The 27,898-nt window shown below is 38.2% G+C and overlaps 1 protein-coding gene across 4 annotated transcripts in view; it reads left to right on the top strand.

The window, feature by feature from the left end:
* COL14A1 (collagen type XIV alpha 1 chain) overlaps nucleotides 1-27,898 on the top strand; it is a 211,633-nt gene that overhangs the window by 18,488 nt on the left and 165,247 nt on the right. For 3 of the 4 annotated variants that reach the window (XM_021688762.1, XM_021688763.1, XM_021688764.1), the window contains exons 4-6: nucleotides 5,974-6,090; nucleotides 15,126-15,269; nucleotides 19,537-19,623. In XM_021688762.1, the coding sequence (XP_021544437.1) occupies nucleotides 5,974-6,090; nucleotides 15,126-15,269; nucleotides 19,537-19,623 (348 nt within the window). The remainder of the gene's footprint in view (nucleotides 1-5,973; nucleotides 6,091-15,125; nucleotides 15,270-19,536; nucleotides 19,624-27,898) is intronic. The other variant, XM_021688765.1, reaches the window with a different exon arrangement.

Here is a 27,898-nt window from a genome sequence, read left to right on the forward strand (position 1 = left end):
AGTGTGGTAGGCAGAATAATGTGTTCACAAAGATGCACACATCCTAATTTCTAGAACCTGTAAATATGCCATATTATATGGCAAAGGGGAATTTAAGATTGCTGATGGGATGAAAGTTGTTAATCAGCTGACTTTAAGATAGGGAGATTACCCTGGATTACCTAGGTGGGTCCACTTTGGACCCAATCACGGGGGTCATAAATATGGAAGAGGGAGGCAGAGGAAACAATGTCAGAGTGAAGTCATGTCAGAAAGACTTTGCTGGCTATTGATGGCTTTGAAGATGGAAAGGGGACTCAAGTCAAGGAATGCAGGAATCCTCTAGAAGCTGGAAAAGACAAGAAAATGGATGGTCTCTGAGTGCCTCCAGAAGGGAATGCAACCCTACCTACACCTTGATTTTAGCCCAGGGAGACCCATTTCAGGCTTCTGACCCCCAGAACTGTAAGATAATACATTTCTGTTGTTGTAAGCCACTGTATTAAGTCAGTATTAAAAGGCATATAGGAAATTAACTTTCCCCCTATTAAATTGCTTAATCAACAGAATGTGCACCTTAGTGTCTTCAAGTAATTCTTTCTGAAGAACTTTCTGTCTCCAGAGAATGTGAATGCACATTGGCTCAAAAATAGCTGTTTATACCTAGATTATTCCAGCATCTTCTTTTCAAGACAAGTTGTGAAATGAACTGGAACACAGAAAACATATTGTTGTGTTGGCTGTAAGGAAAAAAAATATGTATTACATGACAGAATGGTGGGACTAATACTTTCCCAGTATTTCATAGTAAATCTGCACTGGGTTTCAGCAATATTTGTTTTGGAAGGTTATAAGCAGAAACCACTGAAGGTAAAGTAACTGTCATTTAAAAACCTCAAAGCATATAAAATTGGAGACTTCGCATCAGGGCTTGATTTAACTTTATAAAGATCTCTGTGTTAAGAAATTTACACATATTTTTTTGGTGTTAGTAGTAGTCAAACATGTTTGGACAGTTGAGAATATTTCTTTACTGCTCTTTTCAGCAGTAAAGAAATGAAATTATGAAATTAATGAAATAAATATTTGGGGGTCCCTTTGTGCTTGCAAAAAGAAAAATCATGGGTCATGAAATGAAACATAGTAGGTTCTAAGCAAGATAAAAAGAACTCCCCCCAGTATATCCCACAGTAAATTTCTCTCGTATTTTAAGTTCTCCTATTTATAGAACATCGGGCAACACACTTATTTATTTTTTTAAAGATTCATTTATTTATTTGTGAGAAAGCAAGAGAGGGGAGGAGCAGAGGGAGAGAAATCCTCAAGCTGACTCCCCGCTGAGCGCAGAGCACAACCCAGGGCTCAGTCCCAGGACCCTGAGATCATGACCTGAGCCAAAATCAGGAGTTGACCCTTAACCAACCGAGCCACCCAGGCACCCCAGGGCAGTGCATTTAATTGAAAAATGATTGAGATAAAAAGCCTAGATTTTTGTTGTTTGTTTGGGTGTTTTTAGATCCCTTGGAAAAATAAGCCAAATACTTCTCTGCTGCTTAAAGGTCATTTACTTAATAAATATAAGCGGTTGTTCTTTTTTTTTTTAAGATTTTATTTATTTATTTTTTAGAGAGCGAGCGAGCGAGAAACAGCATGAGAGGGGAGAGGGTCAGAGGGAGAAGCAGGCTCCCTGCTGAGCCGGGAGCCCGATGAACTCGATCCCAGGACCCTGGGATCATGACCTGAGCCGAAGGCAGACGCTTAACCATCTGAGCCACCCAGGCGCCCGATATAAGAGGTTGTTCTGTTGATACTGCACCCAGAACTATGTTTTGAAAGGGAACACGTTCTTACTGCCCATACTACTCCATCTTGATCAGTTAGAGGTTTTTGGTTGCAAATAAAAGAAACCTTCTCTGGCCAATGCCAATTGAAGCAAAAAAAAAAAAAAAATGTATTTACTGGTAGGTAACAAAGTAGCTCATATCGTTAAAGTTAAAGTTAAATAATTAAGCTTTGAAAAGGATGGGACTCTAGGAACACCCTGAGTAAAATTTCTAGGAAACAGTGACCACTTTTTTTTAGGACACGTTATTGCAATGAAATGATGAGCTATTTTCCTTCCTTCCATTGCTGGACACAAGTTTCAGATTCTTGGGAGAGTCTGCCCGACCCTGTTTGAGTCATTTTCTTACCCCTTAGTCGGGGGAGTATGGCTGATTGATAGCACAGCCGAGGCCCCATGCAGTGCAGAGGGAGCGTTGTTCTGGGGAAGAAACCAGCAGGGTACTAAAAAAGGCAGATAGGAGGTGATCATGGGTAGTGAAGAACAGATCTTCATTTCAGTGTTCCTGTATAAAAAGTAGTGTTTCATGAAATTAATGAAAATATTTTATTTGACATAAATATTTGGGGGTCCCTAGATGGCTCAGACGATTGAGTGTCCCACTCTTGATTTCAGCTCAGGTCATGATCTCAGGATGGTGAGATCAAACCGCGAGTTGAGCTCTGCATTGGCCGTGGAGCCTGCTTAAGATTCTCTCTCTCTCTCTTCCTCTGCCTTTCCCTCTGTCCTTCCTGCCCCTCCTCCCCAACACATATGCACACCCTCTCTCTCTCAAAAAAAAAAAAAAAGAAATCTTTGCATAAGTTGTCACATGTCAAAACAGCAAGATTTCAGTTGTTGAGTTGAAGTGGAAGAAAGGAAAAAAGAAAGAGAAGGAAGGGAGGGAGGGAGGGAGGGAGGGAAGAAGAAAGGGAAGAAGGGAAGGATGGAAATTAGCCCTTTAATAGGCACATTATGAAATAAAATTTCCCAAATGCCTATTGATAACAGCGAGGCTTCAATAAATCACGTAAACATTCATTTTTCTGCCTACAAGATTTGATTTCTATGAGAATAAATGTAGTGAAATTTGGGGGGGTTAAAAAAACTTCCCTCTCAAAAAAAAAACAAAAACAAAAACAAAAACCCACAACACAACAAAACAAAAACAGCCCTATACTTTCAGTAACAAGCCTAACCCTGCAGTAGAGAGGAAAATAAAGAATGGACCCTCCTCATTCTTCCTCCTCCATTCCTCTTCAGGATGAAATACATATATTCACAAATGTTGTATTGGGCCCAATCCCACACAGGAAGCCTGGCTTCACCATGCAAGGAATGAGTTGGTTGGCTTACTGTGGGTTCTTGGTGTGGGCTAGAAATCAAACTTTATACTCATTTTTTGTCTTCTTAAAAAGCTTAGGATTTTAACTAACATGAATTAAATGCTGAGTCAAATTCACATCAGCATTTGTAATTATTACTGGAAGTTAAGGGTATGTATAGAAGCACCTCCTTTGTGCTTGCAAAAAGAAAAATCATGGGTCTGGCATCAAATACACCCAACTTTTCATTTCATGAGATAAGAGCAATGATTTCTGTACTGCATTTACAGCGTTTTTCTCAATCTTGGCTACCTTTGCTCTGATGTAAGCCCCAGGGTCTGTCTTCTGTACAGAGAAAAAAGGAGTTAAATTTGAAGTTTGAAACTATGACCTCATGCCTCCTTCCTTCTTAACTAGCCTTTTTTCTGTTCACTCTTTTTCTCCTAAAGGCAAAAAACTAAAGGAAATGTGAACTTTGTGTCTAACCAAGATTTTCTTTTACTGATTGTGGGAGTATTTTTGCTGATCTAGCAATAGATGTGGTCTGTTGATAAAAGAGAATGGTGGTATTGCTTTTAACTAGCAGTCATAATGGGACCGTAGTCAGATGCATCATTGTTATCCTCATCACTTTCTCCTGGGGGTTCAAAAGGCTATGGTTATTAACTAATAAAATGTGGCAGGGCTATAATCTCAGACCACATTTAAAGAACAGTAGCCTGGTGGGGCACCGGGGTGGCTCAGTTAAGCATCTGCCTTTAGCTCAGGTCATGATCCAGGGGTCCTGGGATTGAGCCCTGCATTGGGCTCCCTGCTCAGAGGGGAGTCTACTTCTCCCTCCCTCTGCCCATCTCCCCACCTCATTCTCTCTCTCAAATAAATAAATAAAACCTTTAAAGAATAGTAGCCTGGGTAGAAAATGCTGTAAAGATTTCTATTCTTGAACTTAGGAATTCTGAATGTTGTTGACTTATTTGCCCTCCTTGAGAAGTCAGCACGCCTGGGGTACTGACAGAATTGGTTGATCCTCTTGCAACTAACTGTCTAGACTGCATCCTCCATCGTCCTTGTTGTACTTCTCCACTTGATGGTTCCCAGACATGTCAGCTGTCTTTCACCAGGGCATTCATGTAGAACTTGGTAATAAGCTTGGCCAGTGAGGTCTACCAGCCCACTGGCAAGATTTGGCCAAGCAACTGGATATATTGTTTAAAATTGTTTAATTCGTATTTTAAATTTTCTTCCATAAGTAATAAGAGCCTACCTATAAATAGATTATTCTCATCAAGTTACAGACTAAGCAAAAATAGTAATAGTTTTTCTGTTCATCCAAATGTTAGGTTTAGCCACCTTCCTCTTGAATTTCAAAATAGTTATTCTTATGATAAATCCATATTTTCCCATAAACGAGAGAAATGTCCACTCTTTGTTCCACTGAGAATGGTTAGCATTCTCTACTAAGAGGTAGGAAAGGGCAACAGAAAGAGAATACCTACCCTTAAGATTGTGTCCTTCACTGCTTATTGAGTTTGAATGAGTGGGTAGTTTGTAGAGGAGTAGGTTACTCATTCATCTAGCTCAATGAAGGGTGCCTTCTTAATATGGCTTTTCTGCCGAAGAAACAGAGCATTTCACTTGGGGTCAGGGACTGTCATTCACCAGTATGTGAACTTGGGCAAGTCTCTAGCTTCTCTTTGGTTCCTTTATATATAAAATCGGTATGGCACTGTATTTTTGTGAGAATTAAATGAGCTTTTGAGATCATCTCTTAGATGATATAAAGGCAAGAGAAGCAAACATTTACAGTCTACTTTTTCTAAAAATAAAGTTTTGGAAGAAATAATCACTAAAGTTTCTTTATCTAATAAGTGACAGAACTGAAATAAAATTAATGCCCCAACCCCATATTGTGCTACATACCTATTAAGGGGAATGTTTGCTCCCCCCCCCCTTTCTGTTTCCTAAAGTGAGAAAGAAAGGCAGGGCATGAGAGTGGGTAGCAAGTGCTAACTTTTCTGTTACATGTAAGCTTTTCTTTTTTGACAAACTAATTTCAGTATTATGTAATTAAAATCTTCCTAAACTATTTCTTTTGAAATTCTGGAACACTGATGTAGGGGTCCAAAAACATGTTTTGAAGTTTGAATGACATACACAAGAGTAATATAGACCTACCCATTTTGTGAACTATCAGAAAAGATTAAATGTACTGGCATGACTCATGACCATATGCTATGTATCTTTCTGAAAGATATAAATCAGCTACACTTCAAAAATGGATCAAACTTTATAATACATAATTATTTTCTATTTGGTCCTTTTTATTTTGGTCCTTTATAATCTCTTTCTCAAATGTTTTTAAATGAAGATCTTATTAATGTAATATGTCCATGACAGCCTTCTTAAATGACCTAATCATAAAAAATATTGGATTACTAAAGTGCAGAACTTAAAGGCATAAAAACAGTTCCCAGTAGAGTGATTACAAAAGCTTACATGTTCCAAGTTGGAAAAAAAAAAATCATCCTTGTAACATAATGAACGTATTTTACAAGATTGGCTTCAATTTGAACTAGACTAGAGCGTTAAATTTTAACCCTAAGTCATAGGTCTTTGTCATAAGGTCAGTACTATTTGAATAAATGCTTATCTCTTGAGTAAGAAACAGATGCTCTTGGGTTTGTGTCATTGAGCAAACTGATCAATTCATTAATGAGGTTATAGAAAGAGCATATTTTGAGGCTGATGAAGTCATGTGTTTTGATTTCCTGACATTGACTCTTCAGTTTAACTAATGGCAGCTTAAATGTTTCAACATTTAAACAATTTTTATTTCTCCTTTTGCAGTGGCCCCACCCACACGGTTAAGATATAATGTATTATCTCATGACAGTATACAGATTTCATGGAAGGCTCCAAGGGGGAAATTTGGTGGATACAAACTTCTTGTGACTCCAGCTTCAGGTAAAAACAGTTGATTGTGTTTTCTAGAGTATTAGCAACTTTTTACACATAGATAACTAAAAATGTGAAGTATTGAGTGTTGCTTTAAAATCATTTGAAAGTTTTGTTTTTAATTTAATATTTGAACTTGAAATCTTACCCTCTAATCAAGGAAATAATGTTCCTAAAGTCTAAAGAGTCCCTATTGGGCTCACCATAATTCTCCTCAGGAGAAATTTCCAGACTATTAAAATCTTCACTACCTCTGTTTCAACAGAGTATGAATACTTTTGGTCTGTTGACACTTAAAAAAAAAATGCAATACATCTGGAAAGCCAACAGTTGTGACCAGCTGAGTAAATTATGATTAATTAACTTGATAGTATATTATTCAGCAATTATACATTAAAATGATAAAAGCTAAGTAGACACTGTGAAAATAAGTGATAAATTAAAGCAGGAGAAGTAAAAGTTAGATTTATTGATCATGAAGATAAAGTAGTTATGCAAAATTTTTTAAATTAAATTTTTGGTTTAATTTTTTTCTTCTATTTTATGTTTTTATTATACAAATATGATCAGTAAAACAATACAGAGTATGTAGAGGAATTGCCATTGTTACATAGGGTCATGGAGACAAAGACGGGGTTAATAGCATGAACTGCTTGAGCTCCACACCTGGTTCTGTGGTGTATAAGAAGTGTCATTTGGGGGGCACCTGGGTGGCTCAGTCGGTTAGGCGGCTGCCTTTGGCTCAGGTCATGGGATTGAGCCCCGCGTCGGGCTCCTGCCTGGTTCTCCCTCTCCCTCTGCCTGCTCCTCTGCCTGCTTGTGCTCTCTCTCTCTCTCTCTATCAAATAAATAAATAATCTTTAAAAAAAAAAAAGAAGAAATGTCATTTGCGCAAGTTATATAACCTCTCCGTTCTCCAGTTTCTTCCTGTGTAAAATGCACAAACAGCACTAGTCCCCACCTCATGGAGTTGTAAGGCTTGGAACTCAAAATGTGATCTGAGATCCAGCACAGGCATCAGCTGAGAGCAAATGCAGAATATTGGTCCCCATCTCCCACCTGCTGAATCAGCATCTGATCTTTACAAAGATCCCCACATGACTCCTATGCATGTTAAATTTGGGAAGCACTTGTGAGGACTAAATGAATTTATAAAGGTAAAGCACTTAGAACAGTGACGGTTAGATAGTCAGAGCTCAATCATATTGCCCGTGATGATATAAAGATGATTTGAGTATGTCTCTCGGATCTCATTTCCTTTCCTAGGATCCCGTTTCACATAGTCTGTAGGAACTATTTAATAATAGAATATTTGTATAATACATATATATATATATTTATATACTTATAATAATTTTTCCTCTTTATTGGTGATAAAGATGGTTATATGGACCTGGGCTCCTTGCTGTTGGAGTCCTTTTCCCAACTCATTTAATGAGGCTGACAGATGCTCTGTTGTTTATAATTGTGGACATCTTACCCAGTGGTGGATTTAAAATCTTAAACAAAACGAACACCTGAAACACCTGGCTTCTTGCTTGGCCATGAAAAACAAACCTTCCAGAAGGCTATTAGTAAATATTACCCACAGACTCCTTAGACTGATTTATGGTTCAGTGATACTGATGCCAACTTTACCCATGTTGGCTCACAGAAGTGACACACTTGCAGAAAGCAATATTTCATTCTCAAGCCTAGTTCAGAATTTTCATTTTGAAGTATAGCCCAATTTTGAAACAACTTTGACTTCTGAAAATGCAGTTTGTGTTCTGAAATAAGCCATCATGGGAAATTCAAGTTTAAGAGATTCTTGGGGCGAGTTAAGATGGTGGAGTAGTAGGGGGACCCTGAACTTACCTTACCTCTTGAACACAGCTAGATCAAAAAGCAAATCATTTTGAACAACTAGGAAATCGATCTGAGGATTAAGAAAACAATCTGCACAATTAGAGGGAGAGAACATGGCAGATGTGAGGTTTGGAGATGTGGATTGGGGGAGAGAAAAGCTGTGGTGCCACAGAGGGAAGGAAGCCCTTTTTGCAGAGGGAAGACAGAGAAAGAGGGGGAGAGGAAGAGAGAGAGTGGAGGCTGGAGCTGCTTACACCAAACCCAAAAGGTCAACACCAAGAAATATCATAGTGAAACTTGCAAAATACAAAGATAAAGAGAGAATTATGAAAACAGTGAGGGACAAAAGGTCCTTAACCTACAAGGGTAGACATAAGGTTAGCAGCAGACCTGTCCACAGAAACTTGTCAGACAGAAGAGAGTGACATGATATATTCAGAGTGACATGATATAGTCAATGTGCTGAATGGGAAAAAATGCAGTCAAGAATAGTATATCCAGCAAGGCTGTCATTCAGAATAGAAAGAGAAATAAAGAGTTTCCAAGACAAGCAAAAACTAAAGGAGTTGGTGAACACCAAACCAGCTCTGCAAGAAATATTAAAGGGGACGCTTTGAGCAGGAAAGAGAAACCAAAAGCAACAAAGACTAGAAAAGAACAGAGACAGTCTACAGGAATGGCAACTTCACAGGTAATACAATGGCACTAAATTCATATCTATCAATAATTACTCTGAATGTAAATGGACTAACTGCCCCAATCAAAAGACATAGGGTATGAGAATGGATAAAAAAAACCAAACCCATTGATTTGCTGCTTATAAGAGACTCATAGGCCCCAAGACACCTCCAGATTGAAAGTGAAGGGCTGGAGAACCATTTATCATGCTAATGGACATCAAAAGAAAGCTGAGTAGCCATCCTTATATCAGGCAAACTAGATTTTAAACCAAAGACTGTAATAAGAGATGAAGAATGGCACTGTATCATAATAAAGGGTCTATCCAACAACAAGATCTAACAATTGCAAATATTTATGCTCCCAACTTGGGAGCAGCCAAATATATAAATCAATAATAACAAACTTAAAGAAACTCATTGATAATAACGCAATAATAGTAGGGGACTTTAATACCCCACTCACAGCAATGGACAGATCACCTAAGCAGAAGATCAACAAGGAAACAATGGCTTTGAATGACAGACTGGAGCAGATAGACTTAACAGATATATTCAGAGCATTTCATCTTAAAGCAGCAGAATACACATTCTTTTCAAGTGCACATGGAACATTCTCCAGAATAGATCACATACTGGGTCACAAATTGGGCCTCAACCAGTACAAAAGGATGGAGATCATACCGTGCATATTTTCAGGCCACAATGCTATTAAACTTGAAGTCAACCATAAGAAAAAATTTGAAAAGATCACAAATGGAGGTTAAAGAACATCCTACTACAGAATGAGTGGGTTAACCAGGAAATTAAAGAAGAAATAAAAAAAATACATGGTAGCAAATGAAAATGAAAACATGACAGTCCAAAACCATTGGGATGCAGCAAAGGCAGTCATTTAAGAGGGCAGCCATTCAGGCCTTCCTCAAGAAGCAAGGAAAGTCTCAAATACACAACCTAACCTTATACCTAAAGGAGCTGGAAAAAGAACACCAAATAAAGCCTAAAACCAGCAGCAGAAGAGAAATAATAAAGATTAGAGCAGAAATAAATGATACAGAAATTTTAAAAACCCAGTAGAACAGATCAACACAATGAGGAGCTGGATCTTTGAAAGAATTAACAATACTGATAAACTCCTAGCCAGACTTATCAAAAAGAAAAGAGAAAGGTCCCAAATAAATAAAATCATGAATGAAAGAGGAGAGATCATAATCAATATCACGGAAATACAAACAATTATAAAGAGAATATTATGAGCAATTAATATGCCAACAAATTGGGCAATCTGGAAGAAACAGATACATTCCTAGAAACATATAAATGACCAAAACTGAAAAGGAAGATATAGAAAATTTCAACAGACCCATAACCAGCAAAGAAATTGAAACAGTAATCAAAAATCTCCCAACAGGGATGCCTGGTTGGCTCAGTCGGTTAAGCTACTGTCTTCAGCTCGGGTCATGATCTCAGGGTCCTGGGATCGAGCCCCATATCGGGCTCCCTGCTCAACGGGAATCCTGCTTCTCCCTCTCCCACTCCCCCTGCTTGTGTTCCCTCTCTTGCTGTCTCTCTCTCTGTCAAAAAAAATAAATAAAATAAAAACCTTAAAATAAAAAATAATCTCCCAACAAATGAGTCCAGGGCCAGATGGATTCCCAGGGGAATTCTACCATTTAAAAAAGAAGTAATACCTATTCATCTGAAACTGTTCCAAAAAATAGAAATGGAAGGAAAATTTCCAGAATCATTCTATGAAGCCAGCATTACTTTGATTCCAAAACCAGGCAAAGGCCCCACTAAAAAAGAGAATTACAGAACAATATCCCTGATGAACATGTATGCAGAAGTTCTCAACAAGATACTAGCTAATCATATCCAACAGTACATCAAAAGGATTATTCACGGGGTGCCTGGGTGGCTCAGTTGGTTAAGTGACTGCCTTCGGCTCAGGTCATGATCCTGGAGTCCCGGGATTGAGTCCCGCATCGGGCTCCCTGCTCAGCAGGGAGTCTGCTTCTCCCTCTGACCCTCCTCCCTCTCATGCTCTCTGTCTCTCATTCTCTCTCTCTCAAATAAATAAATAAAATCTTAAAAAAAAAAAAAAGGATTATTCACCACGATCAAGTGGGATTTATTCCTGGACTGCAAGAGTGGTTCAATATCTGCAAATCAATCAATGTGATACACCACATTAATAAAAGGACAAGAATCATATGATCCTCTCAATAGATGCAGAGAAAGCATTTGATAAAATACAGCATCCTTTCTTGATAAAAACCCTCAAGAAAGTAGGGATAGAAGGAACATATCTCAATATCATAAAGGCCATGTATGAAAGACTCACAGCAGATATCATCCTCAAGGGAGAAAAACTGAGAGCTTTTCCCGTAAAGTCAGGAACACGGCAGGGATGTCCACTCTCATCACTGTTGTTCAGCATAGTACTGGAAGTCCTGGCCTCAGCAATCGGACAACTAAAAGAAATAAAAGGCATCCAAATTGGCAAGGAAGTCAAACTTTCACTCTTCACAGACAACATGATACTCTGTGTAGAAAACCCGTAAGTCTCCACCAAAAAATTCCTAGAACTGATACATGAATTCAGCAAAGTCACAGGATATAAAATCAATGTACAGAAATCTGTTGCATTCCTATACACCAATAATGAGGCAGCAGAAAGAGAAATCAAGGAATTGATCCCATTTACAACTGCATCAAAAAGCATAAGATACCTAAGAATAAACCTAACCAAAGAGGTAAAAGATCTGTACTGAAAACTATAGAACACTTATGAAAGAAATTGAAAAAGAAGACACAAAGAAATGGAAAATCATCCCTTGCTTATGGGTTGGAAGAACAAATATTATTAAAATTTCTATACTACCCAAAGCAATCTATGCATTCAGGGCAATCCCTATCAAAATACCACCATCATTTTTCACAGAGCTAGAACAAACAGTTCTAAAATTTGTGTGGAACCAGAAAAGACCCCAAATAGCCAGAGGAATGTTGAAAAAGAAAACCAAAGCTGGGAGCATCACAAGTCCAGACCTGAAGCTGTATTACAAAGATGTAATCATCAAGACACTATGGTACTGGCACAAAAACAGACACATAGTTCAATGGAACAGAATAGAGAACACAGAAATGGACCCGCGACTCTATGGTCAACTAATATTCGACAAAGCAGGAAAGAACATCCAATGGTAAAAAGACAAGTCTCTTCAACAAATGGTGTTGGGAAAACTGGACAGCGACATGCGGAAGAATGAAACTAGACCACTTTCTTACGCCATACAGAAAAATAAATTCAAAATGGATGAAAGACCTAAATGTGAGACAGGAAACAATGAAAATCCTAGAGGAGAACACAGGCAGCAACCTCTTTGACCTCGGCCGCAGCAACTTCTTGCTAGACACGACTGCAGAGGCAAGGGAAACAAAAGCAAAAATGAACTCTTGGGACTTCGTCAAGATAAAAAGCTTCTGCACAGTGAAGGAAACAGTCAAAATCTATAAAGAACATATCAAACTCAACAGGCAAAAAATAATCCAGTTAAGAAATGGGCAGAAGACATGAACAGACATCTCTCCAAAGAAGACATACAAATGGCCAGGAGATACATGAAAAAATGCTCAGCATTACTCTGCATCAGGGAAATACAAATCAAAACCACAACAAGATATCACCTCATACCTGTCAGAATGGCTAACATTAAGAACTCAGGAAATAACAGATGTTGGCGAAGATGCAGAGAAAGGGGAACCCTCCTACACTGTTGGTGGGAACACAAGCTGGTACAGCCACTGTGGAACATAGTATGGAGCTTTCTCAAAAAGTTAAAAATAGAAATACCCTATGACCCATCAATTGCACTATGACGTGTTTATTCAAAGGATAAAAAAATACTGATTCAAAAGGGCACATGTGCCCCAATGTTTTATAGCAGCATTATCAACAATAGCGAAATTATTAAAAGAGAGCTCAAGTGTCCATCAACTGATGAATGGAAAAAGAAGATGTGGTATTTATACAAAAATATATATATATATATATATATACACACACACACGTATATACACATATGTACATATATACATATATATAATATGGAATATTAGTCAGCCATCAAAAGGAATGAAATCTTGGTATTTGCAGCAATGTGGATGGAACTAGAGTGTATTATGCTAAGCAAAATAAGTCAGTCAGAGATAGATAAATACCATATGATTTTACTCATATATGGAATTTAAAAAACAAAACAGATGAACATAGGGGAAGGGAAGAAAAAATGAGATAAAAACAGAGAGGGAAGCAACCCATAAGAGACCCTTAACTGTAGAGAACAAACTAAGGGTTGCTGGAGGGGAGGTGGGTGGGGGGATGGGCTAAATGGGTGATGGGCATTAAGCAGGGCACTTGTTGTGATGAACACTGGGTGTTATATGTAAGCGATGAATCACTAAATTCTACTCCTGTAATCAATACTACACTGTATGTTGACTAACTTGAATTTAAATAAAATCTTGGAAGGAAAAAAAAGAGATTCTTGAACATCATTATGACTTTAAAGGTCAAATTATGAGTTTCCAATTTGTGGTACCTCTGAGAATTCCCCATATCTGATCTTGAAAGTTTATTCTTTTTCCTCCAGGTAATTGGTATTTTAACTTTCCCTGATTAATTAACTGATAATACTAAACTATTCAGTATACCCTGTAGGTGGCATTAAAGAATCAGCGAGTCTTAGAAGTGACTTGTGTAGCCTCTGACCCAAATCTCAGCCAGATCCTTCAATCCTCTCTGCCACAGCACACCCACAAAGCAAACCTCCAGCTCTTACTTAAACACCTCCAGAGACAAAATAAAAATTGAGGGTGAAAGCAAATTATTTCTTCATGAATACTGGTTATATTTTTTCCAGTGACTCAGTGTCCTTACTACAGTGACCCAAGCCAATAAGACAGTGTTGACACTCTGTTATCTACTTGATCAAACATAAAATAGAGTGAATAAAAAAGAGTAATAAATGCATCCAGACACAAGATGTAGACATTTTATTTTATTTATTTTTTTTTTTTATAAAGATTTTATTTATTTATTTGAGACAGAGAGCATGAGAGGGAGGAGGGTCAGAGGGAGAAGCAGACTCCCCGCCGAGCAGGGAGCCCGATGCGGGACTCGATCCCGGGACTCCAGGATCATGACCTGAGCCGAAGGCAGTCGCTTAACCAACTGAGCCACCCAGGCGCCCCAGATGTAGACATTTTAGCACTGCAAGACATGTTCCAAATAGTTTATACCAGTCTTTCCCAAAGCGTGTCCCATGGTAATCTGCAAGATGCTCATAACTCTTATACAACCATTTAAATGGTTTAATGGTCAAAGAAATTTAAGAAGTCCTATTTTAAAGAGTTTAAAGACTTTTTATTGCAGAATTCTCAAAGCCTTTAGTAAAATAATACACCTGTGCCTCTCAGGGATTCTAATACAGAGTATTCTAAGAAACTTTTTTTTTCTTAGTGAAACACACATCAAGAAAGATTTATTTGGTGCACTTTGTAGTAGATGAGCTTTAAACAATAGACGTTTGTGAAACCGGGTTTAATATCTTGGACATAAATGCATTTGGCAAGAAAAAGGCTCAGTTCTGCCTTCTAGTAGCAGGCAGCCTGGATGATAGCAGCATCAAATTTCAGACCTAACATCATTAATTTTATGAGAATATGATTACAATATATTGTAATCTGTGTTACGTTTAATTCATTCAGCAAATTTCAGATCCTTTTTGCCGTCAGGGCTAGCAGGGCGGAAGCTTTAAATTTCTCCTTTCTCAGACTTAGTACCTACTGCCAGAAATTAGAAAAGAAAGGCATATTTGGAATTTCGCCTAAAAGTTGAGTATTTAGCCAACAGTATTTCCACGAAAGCCTTAGATGTCAGTCTAATTTGATGGAGAGATAATGGAGGTTTGAAATCTTTTCACGACGCAAGCTAATGTTTAAGTAGCCGGGCAGTGATTGGTTCCGTCAACATCCTGAGCCAGTTACATTCAGACTTAATATAATTACATTGCTAATGCTTTAGGGATGCTTTGACTCAGTTTAGAGAGACCATAGCAAAAATTCCAGCGTAGATAATGGCACTCAGTCTGCCTCTATCTTTCCCTTCACTTTTAAGTGGAATTCTTTCCTTGAAGACTGTATCTGATGTTGAGGGCTTACTGTCTTCTAATCCTGTACTATGGCTTTCCCTAGTGTATAAAAGCAATAATGCATTATGATGAAAGATTTTTGTAAATGTGTTCTGTCTAAATTAGACAAGTTATCTAATGCAAAGAGTACAACCAAGAATGATAAAGAACACTGTTAAATTTAAGTGCTATGTGCCTATGCACCATTAGATATATATTTAAGTGTTTTCACCTTTTAAAATCTTGATTGCTGATTAATAAATTTTCTTAATGTATCCAGTTAACCTGTTTCTTAGTACTGATTTATCTTTTTGTTTTATTATAGGTGGCAAAACTAATCAGTTGAATCTCCAGAACACTGCAACTAAAGCAATTATTCAAGGTCTTATGCCGGACCAGAACTACACGGTTCAAATTATTGCATACAATAAAGACAAAGAAAGCAAGCCAGCCCAAGGTCAATTCAGAAGTACGTATTTACAGTTCTTAAAGTGCTACCATGGGACTCTGTTCCAGCTCTGAGTTTGAATCTGTGGTAAATATTGTAACAGGTTAAAATTGGATTGTTTAGATGAAGACATCTTGAAAGATATTTAGTGAAATCATCCATGAGTTCCTTCTATCACTAATACACTTCTGCCCCTCCCTTAACCTGTTGCACTGCATGCCTACTTAAATCCTCTAAGTTTTACATCTCAAATGCTCTCCCTCACACTGTCCTCGGAATCTTACCCAGACGTCTCGTCTGCCCGGTACCTAATAGGTGCTCAATGAATACTTACGAGTGATTCAGTGGCTGATGCCTACGCCTGCTTTATAGATCCCTAGCAAATGCCAGTCTAGCCTCTACGTAAGCAATCTATACAAGGAATTTAACTCTTTTTAATAACGAATCAGTTGACTTTTATCATTGGCCTATTATGTACCAGGTCCCATGACAAAGAGCTCTGTGAACGTGGTAAGTGTTAGGGAGAGAGATATGTTCCGGGCTCTATGAAGGGAGATGCTCTCTCTGTCCCGATAATGGGCTGGGATAAGAATGGACGGGGGATGGCTTCATATTTGAGCCAGTTCTCAAATAGCAAGTTGGGCAGACAGGGAAAGGCAGGGCATGCTGAGATATTCTAAGCAATGGAGAAAGCTTTGAGGCAGCCCAATCTATGACATTAGAATGCCTTTCCTATATTAAATTTAAAAGTTGTTCTTACAGGCTGTGATTCTTCTGTCTTTCAGGAGATAGATATTCATTCATTTATTCTTTTTTTCCATTTAACAAATATATATTGCATGGCTACTAAGTGTCAGGCCTTATTTTAGGCACTGGGAACATAACAAGCCACTGCCCCCGTGGACCTTATATTCTCGTGAGCAGAGACCCCAGCAACTACCTCTTCCTGGGAGTGGCCATTCATATATGGACGGCAAAGTTTTTTTTTTTTTTTTTAATGTATTGTGAATGCAAACAGAAGAGGCCTGTGCTGGTTAACTTTCTGTTTACTTCATTGTTAATACAGACTCTTTAAAAATTCCAATTTTTAAAGGATAATTTTAAACATATTTTAAAAAATCAGCAGGATAGTATAATAAACCCCTAAGTATCCATCAGTCACTTCAACAATGAGCTATTCATGGCCAGTCTTGTTTCATATACTATCCTCCCCCCACCACTCTGCCCTAATTTTGAGGTAAATTCTGGACATCGTTTCAAATAACAATAGCTTTTCAAATCCTGCCATTAGATTAATCCACAAATCTGGGAGGCTGTGGGATTTACCCATGAATCTAGAACTGTGTGTGTAGCAGTGTTCTAGCTGGATTTTCTGCTCCTCTCTCCTTTTTTTTTCTTCTTCCTCTTCTAAGTAATGTTTTATGACATATATTTTGTGATTTTTTTAAATTAAAAAGCCCCCAACTTGGTTAACCTACTACCTCTTAAAACTTCTGAATGAAGACATTTGGTAAATCCACCTGTTAGTAGGACATGCAGATGTTTTAAACATGACATTCTTTTGAGATTCACATTATCTGGAAGCTCTGGAAAGGGTTTTTTATGTTACTTCCAATATAAATCAGCCTCTGTCTGCCTTTATTGGCACTATACTTGCATTTTTGGCCTCTGACATTTCAACATGAGTAAGCGAAATAACTCTTCTTAAAGTTTATGAGAAGCAGTGAAAGGACATGGAGACATTTTACTTTAGACTGAAGGCATTGCAATTGATTATTCCAGATAGTCCCTTGACTGAGCATCCTAACAAACAGGTAACCTGAAAAATCTTTGCCAAGAGCTAGTTACTCAAAACACTTCAAAGGAAATGCAGTTGTTTCAGCTTGCTTAGCTCTGCTGAAATAATCTTACTGAGGCAGTCTAACTGGTATGTTGGATAACTTATATGTAAGCAGATATATTTTTTAGCTACATCATTATTATTGTCACGGATTAGTTCTTTCCAAATACAAGTTTGCAACAGTGATATTAAAAGAACTTCGGATGGTTTTCTTTTTCATTTTGCTCCTTGTGAGATGGAGCTGAAGCCTGGTTTCCCCTCCCTGGAAAGCTTCCACGGTTGGGTCCAGGAAAATGATGATCCAGACAAATGCTGTGCATCTAAGTTTGCAGTTAGTGTAGCGATTTGAAGTCCTCATAAGTCCATCTTCTGATACACAGGGAAGCATGAGAAACAATGCTTTTGGATTTTGAAGATAGAAAGGCATGTCTGATCTGGTGTGTGTATTTGGCCAAGCAAATCAAACATGGCCTCAAGTTTTCTCATCTGCAAGTGGGGGTAATGATATATGGCTATTACTGTGGGTTAATGCACTTCAGCACATAGTAGGACATGGTTGCTGTTGTCATGATTAATGCCACTTTGCTTACGACAGTCTGTTTTCCAGTTTAGTTTGCCTCCTGGATGAGGGAGACAGCAGCTTGGTGTGACGTATGTGTTGCATCTTATATGTAAGCTAGGGGCACAATTGAAAGTGACTGTTATATGTTATATATGTATATAATATCAGAATGGTTTATAGCCCTATTTTGGCAAATTTTCTTTTTGGCCCCCGTTTTCCTCTCTGGGATGACATTCTGCTAATCTCTGCCTGCAAAATCTTGCTCATCTTTCAAGTCTGGCTCAAATATCACCTTCCCTGTGAAGTTTCCCTGAGTCTCCACCTCTGGAATTATTCTTTGCCAGATCTATTTCTGCTTCTATGAACACTCAGCACATTTGTTCTCATATTAAAATTGCAGATTTCTTTTACAGGATGTAAGCAACTTGAGGCCATGACCTATGGGTGGGTGGGGTTGAAGATATATATTTGGAAATTATCCACAGAAGGGTGAGCATTAAAATTGTGGGGCAATAAAATTATAGGCGGGGTGTGCAGAGATGCAGGGCAAATTTAGTATATGATCATGTTTCAGGAATGGAAGCAGAAAAAGGATCCAAAAAATGAGAATATAAAGGAGGGGTCAGAGGAATACAAGAAAATCCAGGATAATGCCTTTGTAAAACTGACAAAGAAAAGAACTTAAAGAAGGGGGTTTTCCAAAGTGGTTAAGGCTTGTAAAGAAGTCAGAGAGTGAGGTCTGAAAAAAATGGATTTAGAAAGTTAGAGGGTCAGTGGGAACAGCAGGATCAAGGCATCTTATTATTATTATTATTTTAATCTTGGAATTTAACCTCTAGGTACCAGAAAGCCAAGGATGGTTTCTAAGGAAACAAATAACAGAACTAGAGCAACATGACCTTGGCAACTGGCAAGTCTCAAACCCCTTCAGCAAAGGGATGGAAATCAGGAGAAAGAAGAGGAGGAGGAGGGGATGATAGAGACAGGGTTAATGGAATAACACCCTAGAAGAAGGCAGGAAGGATGGTTCAGAGGAAATCATTCCTTCCCCTACATAACCCACCCTGCAATAAATCTGCTGATTTTCCATTAAGTGAATGCAACAGTTAAATGAGATAGCTCACCAGAGGATCCCTTCTGCCTTTTCATGGGTATTTTATTTGTGCAGAAACCATTGCCATTGGCGGTGGTCTGAGCTGACACAGACAAGTTAAGGTGCCAAGCAATAGCAGGAAACTGCTATGGAGTTTAAGCAGTGGAAAGTGAAGGCATGAGGGAGTAGATTGGTATGGGTATATTAATTCTGGGCCCCTGAATAGTTCATACTGAAACTGACAAAGAAATACTACTACTTATTGGTAGGGAAGCTTTTTTTTTTTTTTTTTTTTAAGTTCGGAAGGAAATATTTTGGATTCTTCACCTTCTATTGCAGACAGACCAACTCCAAATGAAGATATTCATGGCCAAGATCTTTCTAGAACAGAGGCCAACTCATAGGCCTTGTTCAGAGACCAGAAGATATGGCTGAATCCTGGGCCAATACTTTCTGGTTTTATGAAATATGTTTTAATGACTTAGCCTCCTGGTCTTTCCTTCCCTCACGTAGGAAATGGGGATATTCACGCTGATTTTATAGCAGGTTGAATTTATTTGATACATCTGCCCGTAGTGAGTACTCGACCAAAGCGATTCCTTAAGTGTTTTCCACACCTTCCCATGAGGAGATGAAATAAAATAGCATTTCCAGTCTTTGGAAATGGAATTCTACCATGGAGCTAATTTCTACTTAATACTCTCGATACTTCCAAGGGTTTTAGTAGAAATCGTTGAATATTTTCCTTTAGACTTTAACACGACATGTTGCTGTGTTTCTCCTTTTCTTCCAGTTAAAGATTTGGAAAAAAGAAAGGAACCAAAACCCAGAGTCAAGGTTGTGGATAAAGGAAATGGGAACAAACCATCTCCAACTGAAGGTCAGTTTTTTTTTTTTTTTTAATTTACTCATTTGGGGGTTGAGTTGTTTTAATAACACAAGCAATACATACATACCTGGCCATTGGCCCGATCCTGACACTCTTCCCCTCCTCATATCTGCTGCCAGTACTTTTCTCTCTCTTACTCTCCATCTTCAGTACCTCACCAAGTTCTCGAGGATTTATTTTCTGTTGAAATACTGGACAGAGTCTGTTCATTTCTTTCCGTGTCTATTGCCAATACTCAGCAAAGCTGCCATTTCTTTTCTGGTATACAGGATTATTTAGCAAAATCTCAATTTGTTTTCTACTGAGAAGTTTGAAGAATCTTTTCAAAACAAATCTGACCTCACGCTCTCCCCACACACACCTTAGAACCCATTCAACAGCTTCCCACTGCTCTTGGACCTCCAAGCCCTACCTACCCTTGGAATTTACCTGTCCCTTCCTCTCCTTCCTTATCAAACAGCTCACTGCTTTCTAGCCCCGCGGGCTCTTTCAGATCCTGGTCTCTCTCTGCTGCATTGGCTGCATGAGACACTCTCCCCCATCACCCACTCTGCATAAATACCTCCTCTTTTACCTGCAAGGCTGATTTCAATCATCACTTTCTTTGAAACACTTTCCTGACTACTCTCCTCCTTTACAGGCTCATATAACAACTGATTTTCCTTCACAGCATTTGCCATAGTTATAATTTCACATTTCCTGAATTGGATCCTTATCTCATTAATTTTCAATGATTCTCCTTTTTGTTATATCGGTTTTTAAGACTAAAATATCCAAGTACTGCTTTAGCTGTATCATGTAGATTTTGAGATTTATTATTAGTATTATGTAGCACATACCATTTTCTAATTTCCAGTAGGCTTTCTATTTTGATCCACAAGTTACTTAGAAATGTATTATTTAATTTCCTTTTTTTAGATTTTATTTATTTATTTATTTATTTATTTATTTATTTAGTGTATGAGCAAGGGGAGGGGTAGAGGGAGAGGGAGAGAGAATATCAAGCAGACTCTGCCCTGAGTGCGGAACCTGTCACGGGGCTCAAACCCACGTCCCTGAGATCATGACCTGAGCCACAATCAAGAGTTGGACAGTCAAAGTGACTGAGCCACCCAGGTGCCCCAGGATTGTATTATTTAATTTCTAAACTTATGGAGAGTTTTAAAAAGATATTTATTTGTTTCTGGTGTTTAGCAAATTGCATTGTGGTTGGAATATTTTTTAAAAATTTGTGGAGACTTATTTTATTGTTTAAATGTGGGCAATGAGAAAAATTTTAATCTCTTTCTCTAATGTATGATTTGTCCATTTCTCTTTGTAACCCTGGTAATTTTCCTTTAAATAATGGGCTAGGTACATGTAAAATAAAAGTTGTTATTTTCTCAGGGACTTTTTCTTTTGTAATGGTTCTCTTTATTTTTAGTAATTGAATATTTGACTTGAAGACAGTTTTGTTTAATATTAATATAGCAGCACTGGCTTAATTTTCTTTAGTAGTCACATAATACATTGATTCTCTATCCTTTAACTTTCACCCTGTTTGTGTCCTCAGGTTTAAGGTGAGTAATCTTGTGAAGAGCATTTAGTTAGATTTATAATATTATCTCTTACAATCTCTGTTTTTTGATTGGTGACTTTAGTCTACTTAGATTTGTTGAAGTTACTGAAAAGTTTGGATTTGCTCCTTGTTGTGTTCTTTCTACTACTGTACATTTTCCCCTATGTTTTCCCTCCTGTATGCCTGATTTATTTAGAATTGGTCAATTTTTTTAAAATGCATTTCCCCCCCGCACTGAACTAAAAGGTATTAGTAAAAAACAAAAACAAAAACAAAAAAACCACAAAATTTTGTATACATTAACTTCAGTTATCCATCTCTTGCATTTCACATAATTCATGGCAAATACATTAAGCTTAGTTTATTTTTTGCCTCATGAAGTTATTATATTTATAATAATTATTATTTTAACAGCCAGGGTTTGTCTAGATTTTCCCATGTGTATGAATTTATTTGCTCAGCATTCTATCTTGTATGTCAGACCTTCTCTACATGTTCAATTTCCTTTTTTATTCATACCAAAAATATCTTCAACAACCCCCCTTGATGTTGAAAGATTAGCTGGGTGCCAGGTTGAGAGTTGTTGTCTCCAGCCATTTAGAAGATGTGTCACTATCTTCTGGCTCCCGTTTTTGACAAGCCTGTTGTCTGTCTAAATGTTGTTCGTTTTCAGGTAATTTCTCTTGCACCACACCCACACCTCTATCTATTTGTCTATCGTCTATCTATCATCTATCTTGTTGTATCTTATATCTACCTTAGGCCCATATCACAGAATTCATTCTTACCCCTCTCTTTCCATATTTATAACCCTTTTGCAAGAGCATTGGGAAACATGGCTCCCAATATCTTAAATATATTTGCTTACATGCTCAATCATAAAAGTGTTTTAAAATTTCAAATCTATACACACAGTAAAAAAATCTATTAATTAGAGTTCAATATATGCCTTTAGTGTGGGTATATAATAAAACATCTGTGTTCAAAAGGATCTTGGGTTAGTTCTTTTCTTCCCTATTCATTGTGGTTTTGTCATTCATTTTTAATACAGCTGGATTAATCTATGAATGCATAAACATTAATATGGTTCCAAGAGCAAAAAAATTATACAAAGGTGTAATACTCAAGAGAAGTATCACTTTCCTTGTTTCATCTACCTAGTTTTACTCACCCCTTCTAAATAACCAAACTCGTTAGTTTCTGATTTATCTTTCTTATTTCTTTCTTTCTTTTTTTTAAATTTTTTTAAAGATTTTTTTAAATTTATTTGACAGAGAGAGAGATAGCGAGAGCAGGAACACAAGCAGGGGGAGTGGGAGAGGGAGAAGCAGGCTTCCTGCTGAGCAGGGAGCCCGATGTAGGACTCGATCCCAGGACCCTGGGATCATGACCTGAGCCGAAGGCAGACGCTTAACGACTGAGCCACCCAGGTGCCCTCTTTCTTATTTCTTTAAAGAAATAGATTTGTAAATATTTTTCTGGAGGATTTTACATGTAAGTTCTCAGCTGAGTTTTGGCTTAGCATTCTTCACCATGTGGTGCTTTAAAAATGGCACTCAAGGTGAAATCTATCTTCTATCCATGGATTAGAGTTGGCCACAGAATTTAGCTATAGCTTGATATTCCTAAATATTCTAAGTTCTTTATTTTTTCTCTGATTCACCTTCCTCCTGCCCTTTAAAATGAAAGATCAGGTGAAGCGAATGAAATACAGGAAAATGGACAATGAAAAAGTAGGAATCACGTGGACATATGCTTTGATAACTGTGATGAACACCCAGAGGATCATTCCTTCAGCAGTGCATTTGCTTTACTCACTAAACACGATTATAGGGGCACCTGGGTGTCTTAGTCGGTTAAATGTCTGCCTTCAGCTCCAGTCATGATCCCACGGCATTGGCTGTGGGGGAGAATTGTCTTAAAAAGTAAGTTGTCAACAGTGGCGACAATCCAGGCAAGAGTTAGGGCTCCCGGGAGATTGGGGAAGAATGTTCACAGGGCCTGAAGGCAATAAGAAGGCCTTCCCCACCCGAGTTGTGACGTACCACTTGCCACATCCCCTCTTCCAAATGTGTTAGTCCCGTGATTCTCAGTGAACTCCGCTGCTCCTTGTTTTGTTTACAGTCTACAATTTTTGGTCCAAGAGTTGACATTTATAGTGGTTCAGACACAATCAGACATATTTCACACACATAGTTTAGAATTTTGGTTTAAATGTAAAGAGCTAAGATCCTTAACAGAAGTTGTTGTGCAGCTAAAGAGTTACTTGCTTTCAATCGACTGTACATGTTTCTTCAATAATCCAAAACAAACTCACAAACAAAAGTGGTATTTGCCTTTGAGCATAATACTGGCATGTTTGCCTCAACGGCTATTTCTCCTTTGTTGTCCAAACAGCTTTCTTCAGTTAATTTTGGTGTTTTGCACAAGAGTGCAGAACCCGATTGAAAAAGATTATGAAACAGATAGGAAAAGTTGCATAGAGTTTGTTTTTTTCCCCTCTTTGTGGTTTTTCAATTAAGACCTCTGACCTGCTTTGCTTTTTTTTTAATGAAATAATTTTTTTTTTTTTTTTTTTTTTTTTTTAGTTTTCTACAATGAGAAGATAAGGGGAAGGTCTTTTTTTCCTAGGAAAAAAATGAAATGAGCACAAGTTATTCTTTTGAGGATTGGCAAACTATGGCTCACAGGCCACGTACAGTCTTGTTTTCTTATATAAAGTTTTATTGGAACATAGCTGTGCTCGGTCCTTTACATATTGTCTGTAGCTGCTTTCCCACAAAAACCTAGCTGAGCAGATGCAACAGGTATCCTATGACCTGCAAAGACTAGAACATTTCCTATCCTGCCCTTTTCAGAAAAAGATTGCTGTTCCTTATTTTTGAATGTGCTGGAACAGAATCATTTGATGAACCTGGTAATTTCTTTCTGTCCTGAGAACAGCTGCTCTGTGTTGGTATTTCCAGTAAGGATTGCATAGATGTGCTCTCCCATGTAAACCTTCAGTGGATGCTGCTTCTTGTACTAGGTATCCCATTTGACTTTTTTTAAAATCTGAAACATGGCAACTCCCAAAAGTTGGTTGTGAGATTAGATTAGTTAACATGTGTCAAGTGCCTAGAACATAGTAAGGACTACGTAAGTATTGGCTACTGATACTATAATGTATAGTTTGCATGAATCAATATAATCATAGGCCACTCTTTTATGTTATTGATTTAACAATAAATGCATAGAGGAAGTTTGGTGATTACCCCTTAGTGCTGAGCACCGTGTTAGGCACTGGGAATTAACTGGTGATCACAGTAGGCAGGATTCTACTCACTCAACTAATATAGTCTGGCAGGGACTCATCATTCTTAGAGAGGAGTCAGGTCTGCATTACGTATCGTCATTATGGTTGAAAACAGCCAGGACACATGATTATTCTGAAGGTGTATTTTTACTTACTAGGTTTGCTTATTTCCTGTGAATAGTTTTATGGTTTCTTGGCTTTGAGATAAATTTGAAATTTTACCACGTTTTCCACCAGTTATTCTGGGTCTTAGCTCTACCAAGCTCAGGGCTAGTTGTTCAGTTCAACAAGAATGGGACTGTCGGGGATCTGAATTTGGGTAAGGCAGGAGTCAGAAGATCAGCGACAACAAAGGGGAATGGGTAGGGCTTGAAGGTTAATGCTGGCTAGATCTTGACTCTTAGAAGTGAGAGGGGAGGGATTGGGTTCATTCATAAACTGGACACTGGAATTAGGTTCTGGGCTGGAAATCACGCATTAAAGTATCTAGAAGGGTGCCTGGCTCCTAGACATGCTCGGTAGAGTTTCCTCCTCCTCCTTTTCCTTCTTCTTCTGCTTCACTATCCCCTTCCTCCTTTTCCTTTTTTTCTTTATTGTTATAATAACTATTATCTAGACAGCTGATATAGTGTACCAGCAACAGCACCAGGGTGGACTAAAATATCTCTGCTCATATGCACAGGGAGAATTTGAGGAAGTGTCTCTGTCTACCCTGTGCTCTGAATGAGGGACAACATCTTGAGAATTCATAACCATGGGCCTCTACTATGTTCAAATTAAGCATTCAAATTTACACTCTTCAAGTGCTCTGGGATTCTTCCATTCAAGAGATTACTGTAAAAATTGCTCAGAGTTGGTAAAAGTAGGGTGCCTGACAGATACAAACACAAAATCACATTTGAAGCACAACAAGTAACTCAAATTCTAAAGATGGCCACAGATAAAGCAATGTCAAGAAAGAACTCATAATCCAAACTTGTGAAACACAGAAGTAAACCATGTGCCAAGAGTAAGAATCAGAAGACACAAAAAGGGTGGTCTCAGAATCCCATGGATTTCAGTTATGGAATGATTACATAAAGACTATAAAATAAACAATATTATTAAAGTCATAGAAATACTCAAAACAAGAGAAGAGATTGGGAGACTATGAAAAAGAGAATATGTAGATTTGAGAAGGGATCAAATAGAACATAAAGAGTCCTGAGGAGCATAAATAGATAGCCACACCCTGAATCCTTGTTGGGGAAAAGGTAGAATGTCAGATTCAGAGATATGATTTCAAAAGACAAAATCAGAATGAGGAAGAATAGAAGGAGTGGTTGAAACCATTTCTAAATGACAGAGACCTAGCCATATGCTATTGTATGTTCTTCAGTTTTTTGGTGTATTAAATAAAACCCCTGTTTTGAGGGATGCCTGGGTGGCTCAGTTGGTGAAACCTCTGACTCTTGATTTCAGCTCAGGTCATGATCTCAGGGTTATCAGATCGAGCCCCGTGTTGGGCTCTGCACTGGGTGTGGATCCTGCTTGAGATTCTCTCTCTCCCTCTGCCCCTCCCCCATTAAAAAACCCCACTGATTTTAAAAAGTGATGTTAAGTAATTTTATTTATTAATTTATTAAGAAAAAGGTTGAGAAGTTCAAGTTCAGCTTGCTCAATAAACTGGTGACTTGAGGAAGAAAAAATTAATTAACTAAAAAAAAAAGGTTGCGAAATCCTGATCTGTTACAGGTGTGTAACAGAAAAGCTGTGATGTAATTATGGTCCTGTTTCCCCTTACTTCTTCCCTCCAAGAATTCCATAACATTTCACAGAAGCACAGAGCAAGCAAAGAATAGTCTCTCGGGTATAAGGCATTAGACACATCGTAGGTCCCTGAGTCTGGGTAAACATGCTCAAAGGAGACATCAGAAGATGATATGAATTGCTTTCCAGCTTGAGGTTTAAGAGAATAAATAAAAACATTTTCATCAGAATACTTTCTCCTTCCCATACAGAACTTTCTTTTTTCCCGCCTTGTTTTCCTTATTACTTTGGGAGATCACTGTGGCTTGGAATACAGCACACAGGTTTTGTGGTCAAACATCTCTCGCAGTGAAATCTTCCTTCGCTTGCTACCTAGCCATGCAAACTTAGGCATACAGCAGCCCCCCTTATCTGCGGGGGATGCGTTCCAAGACCCCCAGTGGGTGCCTGAAATCAACGGATGGTACCGAACACTCTATATATGATGTTTTTCCCTATATGTGCATACCTATGATAAAATTTAATTTGTAAATTAGGAACTGAGAGATTACCAACAAGAACTACTAATAAAATAGAACAATTATAACAATACACTGTCATAAAACTTCCATCAATGTGGTCTCTCTTCCTCTCTCAAAATTACCTTAGAGTCCCTTCTTCTCCTTGTGAAGATGTGAGATAATACAATGCTGGCATGATGAGATGAAGTGAGGAGAATGACGTAGGCACTGTGACGAAGCATTAGGCCACTCTTGTCCTTCTGATGATACCTCAGGGGAGGATCACCTACTTCTAGACCGCGATGACCACGGGATAAGGGAGGACCATGGGTAAGGGGGGATGACTGCATTAACCTCTCTAAGCCCTAGTTTCTTCATTGGCAAAAGCAGCGTAATAGTCAAAATAAGCACGCAGGGATGTGAGGATGAATCGCTGGCCCATGGATGACAGGCCTGGGACATCTCAGGCACCTAAGGACTGTCAGTCTCCAACCCATTTTCCATTTCCTGTTTCCTTAATGTCTTCATTTCAAGGAGAAAATAACATACAGAATGCAACAGAATGTCTTACATTATCAACAGCTATTTGTTGAATATTTGGATGCGGCTTGTTTTAGACTCAAGGAGAGAGGGTCACAATCCTGTGGAGAAGATTCAGAAAGACTGTGTTAACAGAAAGAAGTTTTTATCATAAAAAAGGCAGAAAGCTGATTTCTGGGTTTTTTTTCCTTGATGTGAAACATTACAGTTCATGTTTTCAGGAATTCAGAGAGACACAAAGCAGGATCAGTCATTCAGAAAATAATCGTTGAACAACTGCAAAGTACGTTATACCTGTGTGTATACAATGACAGGATTTCCTGAGGGCAAGGGGATGAGATTCTCCTAGCAACAGACTTCCAGTTCTTTTAGTCCCCTCTCCCCCACACTTGATAAGACATTGTAGAAGGATTTTGACACCTTGTCTGTGGACCTCCAACAAATTTTATCATTCTTAGCCTGTGACTTCTCTGGTAGTAAGAGATCATAGTTCTTCCTTAAATAAGTTTTTAAATGTCCTCATTTTTAAAACGATTTTATTTACTTATTTGATATAGAGAGCCATGAGTGAGAGTGAGAAAGAGCACGCACAAGCAGCAGGGGGTGGAGGGCGGGGGGGGGGGG

The sequence above is a fragment of the Neomonachus schauinslandi genome, chromosome 4 (genome assembly GCF_002201575.2).
Source record: "Neomonachus schauinslandi chromosome 4, ASM220157v2, whole genome shotgun sequence".
NCBI classification, from domain to species: domain Eukaryota; kingdom Metazoa; phylum Chordata; class Mammalia; order Carnivora; family Phocidae; genus Neomonachus; species Neomonachus schauinslandi.